This window comes from Nyctereutes procyonoides, unplaced genomic scaffold (assembly GCF_905146905.1).
Source record: "Nyctereutes procyonoides isolate TBG_1078 unplaced genomic scaffold, NYPRO_anot_genome, whole genome shotgun sequence".
NCBI lineage: Eukaryota > Metazoa > Chordata > Mammalia > Carnivora > Canidae > Nyctereutes > Nyctereutes procyonoides.
This window is the reverse complement of record NW_026575131.1, coordinates 36,195,238-36,206,159: the sequence shown is the minus strand read 5'-3', so window position 1 is coordinate 36,206,159 and position 10,922 is coordinate 36,195,238. Positions and strand designations below refer to the sequence as shown.

At 42.2% G+C, this 10,922-nt stretch overlaps 1 protein-coding gene across 1 annotated transcript; it reads right to left on the bottom strand.

Moving 5' to 3' along the window:
• Positions 1-2,077: 2,077 nt before the first annotated feature.
• SELENOK (selenoprotein K) lies at positions 2,078-8,034 on the bottom strand. The gene is made up of 4 exons (XM_055344878.1): positions 7,890-8,034; positions 4,252-4,342; positions 2,741-2,824; positions 2,078-2,168 (listed from the first exon to the last, which is right to left on the bottom strand). Exons 1-4 carry the CDS (start codon positions 7,906-7,908, stop codon positions 2,078-2,080), a joined length of 285 nt encoding a protein of 94 aa, XP_055200853.1. The 5' UTR covers positions 7,909-8,034.
• Positions 8,035-10,922: the final 2,888 nt, after the last annotated feature.

Sequence of the window (10,922 nt, the reverse complement as noted above, 5' to 3'; positions counted from 1 at the left end):
TCCCACACTAGAAAGTAAGCTCCATGAGGAGGAGCGTTGTCTTAATTGCCACTGTTATTTTCAGCACATGGTAGGTGCCCACTAAGCATTTGTGGAGTAAATACTGCTGAATGAAGAATCCCTTGAGGTAGACATGTAATCCCCACTTGGTAAAGAGTACAGTGGGAGAGAATGACATAATTTAGTCAAGAGCATAAGCTATTGAGTAGCAAAGACAAGATTTGAACACAAATGACTCAAGACTACTTCCTGCCCTGCAGCGGTCTACCTACTGCATGCTCGGAGTGGGAGAGCTAAATATCCAATGCAGTTGGGATTATAGGATAATTTCTAAAGAAGGGTCCTGCAGAGGAGTTAGGTGAAGGGGCAGGGGGGCAGGTATGAATCACATGCACAGAAAAGCCACTGCTTCCTGAGACTCTGCCTTTTTTTCTTCACTCGAGCATTAGATGGAAATTTGATAGAATGACTCTGCCATTCACTAGCCATGTAATCTGAGACATCACAACTTTGCTGAGTTTTCACATGTTATCTATTTAATGCAAGTATCATCTACCTATTGTAGTGTGTGAGAATTAACAAAATATAAAAGATAAAATGTCTGACACATACTTGGGTGATCAATAAACTGTCTCTATTATCCTTAATGTTAAAATTGTGTTGTAATTGCCCCTTTCCTTATTTGAAAATCAGTATCTTGTGCCACTACATCCCCATTTCTTGGCAAATAGGGTTGAGTATTTCCAAATATATATAAATACTCTTACCAGGAGTCCCTGGGTGGTTTAAGTTGGTTAAGCATCTGCCTTTGCTTCACGTCATGATCCCAGGGTTTTGAGGTTGAGCCCCATGTCAGGCTCTCTACTCAATGGAGAGTCTGCTTCTCCCTCTGCCCCCGCGCAGCCCCCCCCCCCCCCCGTCATGCATGGGCACATGCTCTCACTAAAATAAAATCTTTTAAAAAAAATGCTTTTACCTGAACACTTTGTTTAAAAGACTGTTAAACACAAAGCAGTATGATTCATTTTTCCAACAGATATTTCAGTGCCTACATGTAGTTACTGTTCAAAACACTGGGGTAAAAAAAGATGAAATCCCTAATCTCACAGAACTTCCATTCTAGTGAAAGAATAGGAGAGTTGCCAGCATTCATGGGGGTTGAAAGCCAACACGTAATATCCTAACCAATAGTTTAGAATTCAGATTTGTTAAAATAGTACAGAAGTCTATGATTTTAAAGACTACCTAGTTAATCTTCATTCTTGTAGCTCAGGCTTCTTGGTTATGACTTTATAAATACTCTGATAATTATATTTCATAGCAAATCTGATACTCCATATAATGTTTCAAGATAAAATTGTATGCATACCACTGAAATAAATACAATGTGATTTATTTATGAGAACAAATTAACAATGAATAGTATTTCAGAAGTTAAGAAGGTGACACTAATTGTACTGAATACACAATCTTTTATTTTTCTTCAAATTTGGAGTTTAATTATACAAAGATGTGAAGTCAAGTTTTGTAACCTAAAAATATTTACTTATTAAAACTATATTAATACTTTCATAAACTATACAAAAAAGATAATGAGACAAACATGTGCATTTATAGAACTGCATGTCAGTCATGCCAGATCCCTGGGGAGGGAATTCCCAGCACGACCTCATCCGTCTGTGAAGGCACAGAGCAATCCTTGTTTGGGCATACACATTCAATTACTTGTCCAGTATGGTCTGCACTCTACTTCTTGATGGTTTCCTTCTGTTATGAATGTGCATGTCCAGTTGTCTGCTTCTTAGAGCAGACATTTACCTAAAAGAAAGCGTTATAACAATCAGTTACTAGTTACTAATTTGGATCTGCACAAAAAAATCTAATCATTTTTAAGCCTTTTTTTCAAAAGACTGATAATAAAATTCAACAAATTTTTCAAGGGTTAAGATAAAACATTTTTCCAAATAAGATGCCTGAGTAATTACAAAATATTGGGCAACTTCTGTTTCCTAAAGAAAACTTCCCTAAGGAGGTATTTTCAAAATGAAATCTCTGCAGAGTAATTTCAGATTTCAAGTTACCTTCCTCATCCACCAGCCATTGGAGGAGGACTAGGGCCACGTAGATGATTAATTCGACCCATTCTTCTGGGAGGGTTTCCTGGTGGCCTAATAAAAGAAAAATTTCTACTGTTTAGTAGACATCAAGTGGTTCCTTTCAAACACTCAAATAGATCCTTTTATTTTAAAATAAGAAGTACCAATTAGGTCAGGAGTTGAGAAAATTCAAATACTTATAGGGACCAGACACTTAATGCACATGAGAAAAGGAGTCAAGCAAAGACTGTGATGACCTAAATAGTACTTCCTATAAATACATGCCTAACTGAAACCCAGCTCCATAGAAATGCAAGCCCAACCCTGTGCTGCTTGATCTTCTCTAGTTTTCTTTAGCGGTAGAAATCCAGACTTTAAAATGGACTCTTTAGATTTAATGGTTGTCATCAGTTTTCATCCTCTAATTTAGACTTTTCCCACAGGATAGTTCATACACAATTTAGCTTTGTCAAATTGACTCTAATTATCAAATCAGAGGCAGCCTGACATAACTTATAGTAATGCATTAATTTTCTGAAATAGAATTTAAACCTTTTATTTCTGTGAGCCAATATCTATAATAGCTAATTTAATTAAAATTACAGAGTGGTAAAAATACCAATTATCAATTTAAAAAGCTATACCCTCTTCCATCATCATATCTGGAATCAGAGGAGTTTCCATAGCCTCTTCTCTTTTTCACATCTTGCTGAAGCAGAGTTTTAAAACTGAAACAAAGGGCAAAAAACAACATAAATACCACTTTCAACATTGTAAAATGTACCTCCACAGTTTCAGTTATATCTACGAAAAGAGTACTAAACCAACTTAGTTCCAACCTCATGTTTCTCAAAGCCAGCTGGACAACACCATGTAGCTCATGTCTACACATGTGCTATGTTCTGGGCCAAAGCCACCATTGCCTGTCTTTCTTACATGCTAGTAACTCACCTTAAGAGAGTCTAGGCACTAGAAGTGAGTGAAACCAGAGCCATCCCCAACTTCCTTCCTGTACTCTATATCAGCTGTCAGAGCTTAGTCTTTTTTTTTTTTTTTTTTAAACAGCACTGCACATTCATTTCCTTCACATTTCCCCTGCGAACAGCCTACCTAATGTTACCTTGCTGTGGGAGGAGCCTAGGGTGGTGTGCCAGAGGCAAAGGGCTTCTGGGAATTCATCTGATTGGAATCTTTTTTAGTTGTGGAGGGGGAAGAATTTAAGTTAAAACAATATTTTAAGTAAATAAGGAGTAGGTGAAATGTGTAAAACTTTAAGGAAGTTTTGCACTGGCAACTTAAGGACCTTCTGTCCCACTGTATTTTTATATAAAACCATCTCTTCGATTTTTTTTAACCCCTTCTAACTTATGTTACACGCAGCCATGAGATTAATCTTCTTAAATCACAGCAACAATTCAATTAAGTATAAAGATCATAGTCTGCTATTCAAACTTCTCTGCCATCTTTCCTGTGTTTCTTCCACCTGGAGTAACTTCCTCTGATGGCCACCTCCCACAATCATGCCAGCCCAACACCCTTTAATATGAATTAAAGTCAAAGAAGGAAGAAGCAGTCTCCCACATCTCTGCATCCCTGCAGTTCTCTGCCATGTCACATTCAAATATATATATTCAAACTTAGCATGCTTGTTCATTGCTTGTTCATAGCTGATGAATAATCTTCACAAAAAAAAAACAGCATGGAAAAGGACAAAAATGCATTTAAGAACTGCTTGAAATGTTTTTTTTTTTTATCAAGATCTAATTCCCCTTGTTTCTTGTATAATATGGAGTAAAAGCTGCACATACACACTAAGCTGGAATAGCAGAGAGAAAGTGAGGCACTGTTGCCCAGCATTAGACTAGGGAAGCCTGGCTTCATAGCTGCAGATTGAAATGGTTGCCAAGGCTAAGTCACAGTCGAGCTACCTAACTCAAGTATCATATTCATACTTGTTGGATGCTTGGGGGGCAGCTTTACCACCACAGAAGTCTTCATTTCCCTTAGCAAAGCTAATAATATATATATATATTTTTTTTTTTTTTTTTTTTAATTACAGTTAAAAGCTCAGCCTGTTTAAGATCCTCAACATGATGTACTAAGGTACTTCTGTTAACTTAAGTATCAAGGCTAGTAAGAGCACTGTTACACTTACAACAAAACCACGAACTCTGCTATTCCCCAGAAGAAGTCTGTTATCAAAGATAATCTCCATGGGGACTGACTCCGGCTGTCCAACACTTGTCCTACAGACAAGAAAAAAGAAACTTCAGTTAGTACTACAAATCCCTGATACAAGATGCTTTATAATTAACTACTTAGGGAACAGTAAGACTCAGTTTTCAACTTGTTCACTGTTCCAGGGAGCCAACACAAGGAAAGGTTTGTTTTTTTTTTTTTTTAATTTTTATTTATTTATGATAGTCACACACAGAGAGAGAGAGAGAGGCAGAGACACAGGCAGAGGGAGAAGCAGGCTCCATGCACTGGGAGCCCGATGTGGGATTCGATCCGGGGTCTCCAGGATCGCGCCCTGGGCCAAAGGCAGGCGCCAAACCGCTGCGCCACCCAGGGATCCCAAGGAAAGGTTTGTTATGTGTGCATCCTTCTAAGAAAGGGTTCAGAGAAATAAAGCTCTACAATCTAAGGGTCATTCTTTTAATATGTCAAATGCCTTCCTATGTTCCTAATTTTGGTGAGTGACAATTCAAGGATTTCTTTTTAAGTTGTGATAAAATATACATAAAAAGTTCCCATTTTAACCATTTTCAAGTGTGCAGTTCTATGGCATCAAGTACCTTCACACAGTTGTACAACCATCACCCTCACCCATCTCCAGAACTTTATCTTCCCCCAACTGAAATTCTGTGCCCATTCAACACTAACTCCTGTTTTCTCCCTTCTCCTAGTTCTTGGCAACCACCCTTTTACTTCCTGTCTCTATGAATTTGACTGCTCTAAAAACCTCATATGAAGAATCACACAGTATTCTTACTTCGATGACAGGCTTCTGTCTTCAAGTTTCATCCATGTTGTAGATGTGTCAAACTTCCATCTTTTTTTTAAGGCTGGTTAATCTCCCATCTCATGTGTTTATTTTGTTTATGCATACATCTGTTGATGGGCACTTGGGGTGGTTCCATCTATTGGCCATTGTGACAATGCTGCTATGAATGCCGGTGCCTGAATCTCTGTTTATTCAAGTATTTTGAGGAAACAAATGGGATGAGTGAATATAAAAGAATATTCACACCACTTCCACTTTCCTAAATGTGAAAATCTCTTTTCACCTGCAAAGTCTCTTTCCTGTATAAAAAAATTGTTTACATACACTTTTACAAATCTTTACACTCAGCTATGTTAATATTTTCATTGAAATCAGTCTGTGTGTTCTAGGTACTGAAGAGAATTCACCTTGTTCATTAAAATAACCACAATTTTTCTCTAATGGGATGCTGTTCTAATTATGGACTCGTTTTTTTTTTTTTCTTTAGGTTATTTATTTACTTGAGAGAGAGAATGCACACACTGCGGTAGGGGGGGTGCAGAGAGAGAGACAAGCAGACTCCCCACTGAGCAGGGAGCTGGACTCAGGGCTCGATCCTAAGTCCCTGAGATCATGACCTGAACCAAAATCAAGAGTCAGACACTTAAACTACTGAGCCATCCAGGGGCTCCAATGGATTCCAGTTTCATCTTAAGCACAAATGAAGATCTATTTTTCAAACCACTTTAAATAATGGAAGCTACAACATGAAGTTAGTGTTCTAGCATTCTTTTAGCCTTGAGAATCAGGAATATTTTGGGAGAAGAGCTGTCAACCACCTCTCCTCTCAATCTTCTCGAGGGCTTCACCACATTCACCTCCACCCCCTTGGTCAGGGTCTACAATTTCTCCTTCTTTGACCACCTTACTTTTAGGGATCCACTTGGACCTGAGCTCTCAATGGAGTTATTGAGAAGAAAAGAGATACACTTCAAGACAGGGCATGGGTCGTGACACGCTTGGTTCTGCCTCTTAATAGCTCTGCTTCATTGGCTGATGGGACATTTTCCTGCTCTGAAAAAAGTATTCCAAGACTAGTCATCAGGTAGGATTGAAGAAAAAGTCATGTGACAGTAAATGTTTTGTCAACTGGGAAGCACTGATAAATTCAATCCTTCTAAAGGAGATCTAACTAGAACACATTTTTCTCTTTGTGATTCTAAAGAACCCTTTGCATGCACTTGCATCCCTCTATCTTGCTCTTAGCACTTTTCTCTCCTAGCTTCTGAAGGCAGAAACTTCCCCTCCCAATATCCACAGAGCAAACAAAGTAAGTTGCTTGGATCCAAGCGGCATTTCTCACTATAATGGTGAAATAAAAGGTCTTAAGAGGACCTTCATGTTATTTATCTGGATCCACTATGATAATGTATACACAGGAAGACATACAAAGAATTACTCAATAATGCAAAAATAGAAGCTGCCAGCATTACCCACAAAGGACGTAACACAAACTCCGCAAGCGCCCCCAAATAAGAATAAAACTTTGATGCTTTTGGGTAGTGTCCATCAACCTACTTGTTACAAAGATTTTTAATTGCACCAGGAGGAGGAGGGGAGACTTTATGAAGAGCAAAGAAATGCAGAGTGTACTCAGCCAGAAGTCTTCTGAAAACCTGAATCCTCCCTGAAGATAAACAGATTGAGTTCAATTGAACAAGGATCTAGCTCCAGTGATCCTACGTGTTTTAAGATTGCGCCAAGACACCTGCGTCAAACAGGTGGGAAGGCAGTTTGGGCAATGGTCTGACCCGGTCATACTGGGTCCTTTCTTTCCTGGCACTGTTTTTTTCTTAAGATTTTATTTATTTACTCATGAGACAGAGGGAGGAAGCAGGCTCCATGCAGGGAGCCTGATGCGACACTGGATCCCAGGACCCCGGGATCACGGCCTGAGCCGAAGGCAGATGCTCAATCACTGAGCCACCCAGGTGCCCCATTTTTTTTTTTTTTTTTAAGATTTACTTATTTATTTTGGGCAGAGAGAGAAGGGGGGTTGGGGCCAACGGGAGTCGGGAGAGAAAGTCCCCAGCCGACTCCTCGCTGAGCGCGGAGCCCCAGGCGGGGCAGATCCCGCAGGCCTCCCAGGTCAAGACCTAAGCAAACAGAGTGGGACACTCGAACGACTGAACCACCCAGGTGCCCCCATACACTTCCGCCCGAACTAAGTCGCTCTCAAGATTCTCTACTCGGGCCGGGAACAGTTACCAGGTTCCAACAGGGGGCGGTGCCTCTCCCTGTGCCCCTTGGAATCCGGGGCAAACAATTACGTGTAGGACCCGCTACCCCTCCTGGGGGCGTGGGGGGAGGGGAAGGAAGACCGTCCTGTTGAATTCTCCTCCTACAGAGAAGGACCCTGACGACAGTCCTCCCCGCTCGAAATCCGGCTGAACCGTCTACGACCATTAGAGATGCTTTAGGCGACCTCCAGGACCCAGCTGCGCCTCTGAGTCTCCGCCCCTAAAACGCGGTAACCAGATACCCGAATAGCACCGAGCGGGTCGACTGCGAGCCAGGTGGAAGCAGCGCCGCCGACACAGTTGTCATCCCCGGCTAAGGACGCGGCCGACACCCACGGCCACAAGCGGGGCGAGGATGCCCGGCAGCCGGCAGCGTCGTCACCCCGGGACCTCGGCCCCTGCCTCCGGGCTCCAGGGACGCTCGGCCGTCTCGGGAGAGCGAGGACGGAAGAAGCCCGGGTGTCGCCTCCGCGGCCAGCGGCCGCCCCCGAAGACCCTGCAACTCACCGTTCGAGATGTAAACCATCTTTGCCCCCTCGGTCCCCGCTTCTGGAGCGACTGAGAAGCTTGGCCGCTCTCGGCCGCGGTATCTCTCTCCGCGCTCCGCCCCTAAACGTCACAGCCCACGGTTAGACCGAACGCAACGGCGCCGGAGCAGGGAGGTGGACGGAGCCCATTGGCTGCTGGGAGGGACACGCACACGGCGGGCGGTTTTGCGTCATCACGGCGGCGACTTCCGGTAGATCAGGTAGAGCCACGGCTGCCGGGCAGGTGACCGGAAGTGATGTTTGGGATTTAACCCGTGAACGCGCGCTCTCCCGTCCGCCTTGGGATTTGAGCTTGAGGAGCTGGTTTAAACCCCCCCCCTCCCCCGAGGAAGAAAAGCAATTTTTTGGTTGCTTGTTGGCACCCGGCGTCGGGAAGGCGATGCAATGAAGAACTGCAGGCAGGAGGAAGCTCCTCCGAATCTTCCAGAAGTGTTGCTATTTGAGGACGTGGAGGGAAGTGCCTTCGGGCGGAGACGGTGACCAAACCCTGCGGAGCTTTATTGTCTTGTTTCCGGAATACAGGGACAGGCGGCCGGCAGATGTGTTGGTTCTTTTTCTAGGCACTGTTTCTGCCCTTGATTCACCAGAAGCGAATGGAATTATTAAGTCCCGTGAGGCCGCCGTGGAAAACGAATCCGCAGCGCGAGACCGTTCTGTTATGGTTTCTTACCGACGGCCACGTGGCAATCTCATTCTTGTTTCACGGCCTTTGTACTTGGCTGTCCTCCTCCTCAAAGCCCTAATTGCTGCGAGCCCCCACCCCCACCCCCAAGTCCGGAGTGCTCAACCCGTGCATCAGCTCGAAAAGATTACCAGTCACCTTAACAAAAATGGAAAAATTATATTTTGGAGATTATTCTACTTTGTATTTAATAGTGTTGGTTAAGATGTTAAGTATGTCCTAATAGCTAGGACAAAGATTTAATTTCATGTTGGCTCTTTGGGGGAGCATTTCCCCCAAAAAATGTGTAATAGGACAAGACAACATCTTTTACTTCTTTTGAGATTTTTGCAGCACAATCCTAGAGGATAATTTTTCAAAAATATTGGAAAGGGTCATTTAAGAAAATTATTTTATTTATTCATGAGAAACACAGAGACAGAGACCTAGGCAGAGGGAGAAGCAGGCTCCATCTGGGGAGCCCAATGTGGGACTGGATCCCAGGTCCTGGGGATCATGACCTGAGCTGAAGGTCAACTGCTAAGCCACCCAGGCATCCACAAAAGGGTCATGAATTGTACCAAGGACCTTTCAGTGTGGACTATGCCGTCATCATCTCTACATTCCTTGCTTTCTTAAATGAAATTTCCAGCTTCTACCTTTGTCCACCTTAACGAGTTTTTCACACGGCAGCCAAGAATGAGTTTAAAATGCCGCATTCTCTTGTCTATAACCTTTAAGACACTAAAATTCAGTGATTTCCCATTGCTTTTAAAATGAAATCCAGTTCCTCCTTACGGTCTTCAGGCCCATCATGACCTGTCCACTTGATTGCACCTTTCACCGTACCTTCTGCCACAATCTATGGCCATATTGTGCTCTACCAACATTGTTTCTTAAGTTTCTGGAGCACCCTCAAATTCTTTCATGCCTCCAAAACTCTGCACGTGCTTTTCCCTCCCCCTGAAGCACTCTTCCCCTGGTTCCTAGCTCATCAGTTCCTTTTATTCTTTTGATCTCAAGTTTGTCACCATTTCTGAGTACCTTTTCCCGGCCACTCATCCCCATGATTATTTCCTACGTAATGCTTAACACAACGTGAAATTATTTTATATGGTGATTGATTTTTGTCTCTAGAGAAGGTAAAATCTAAGAAGTCAGGAACTTCACCTGCATTGTTCCTTTTTATATCTTCAAGGTCTATCATAGCCCTTGGCAGATAGTAGGTATCCAAATATTTGTTGGGGTGGGGGAGGCTTTCCCTAAAATATTCCTCAGTCAGCAAAAGAGGAAGGAGATTAACATTGGGGTCTTTTGAGTACCAGACTGTAAGTTATCTCTTATTTCTCTGTTTTGATCTTTTTAAATTTTTTAATTTAAATTCAATTAACATATAATGTATTTTTGGTTTCAGAGATAGAGGTCAGTGATTCATCAGTCTTACATAGCACTCAGTGCTCATTACATGATGTGCCTTCCTTAATGTCCATCACCCAGTAATGGTGATGGAAATTACCCATTCCCTCACCCTCTCCCCTCCGGTGCCTATCTTGAGCTTCTGATTTCCTACTAGATCTCTCGTTTTCCTGCCTCTTGCTCCTGCTCATGTATTTCTTCTTGATGGAAATCCCCCCCCCTTTTTTAGATGTTGTTTCTGTGATTTTCTTTATTGTTTTGTAGTTTAAGTTCAATTAACAGATAACGTATTATTAGTTTCAGAGAGTTCAGTGATTCATCAATCTTACATAATACCCTCTGCTCATTACATCACGTGCCCTCCTTAATGCCTGTCACCCGGTTATCGCATCCCCCCTCCCCACTCCAGCGACCCTCCATTTGTTTCCTATGATTAAGTGCCTTTTGTGGTTTGTCTCCCTCTCTGATTTCATCTTGTTTTATTTATCCCTCTTGCCCCTATGATCCTCTGCTTTGTTCTTAAATTCCATATATGGGGGAGATCATATGATTGTTGTCTTTCCCTGATTGACTTATTTTGCTTAGCCTAACACCTAGTTCCATTCATGTCATTGCATATGGCAAGATTTCATTCTTTTTGATGGCTGAGTAGTATTCCATCATATATACATATTTATCTATATATCTATCTCTCTATACACACACACACACACACACACGTACCACATCTTCTTTAGGTGAATGGTTAAAGTTCTTCTTAAAATCTAATCCATCCTTCAAGATGAGGTGTGTTCCTATCAAATGAAATAATATGAAAGGACTTTGCAAAGTGAAAAAAAAAGTGTAATCCGTAGCAAGGTGGCTGGGGAGACAAAGAGAACATTTTCTCTATTTCCCTAACCTTCACTGTCTGGA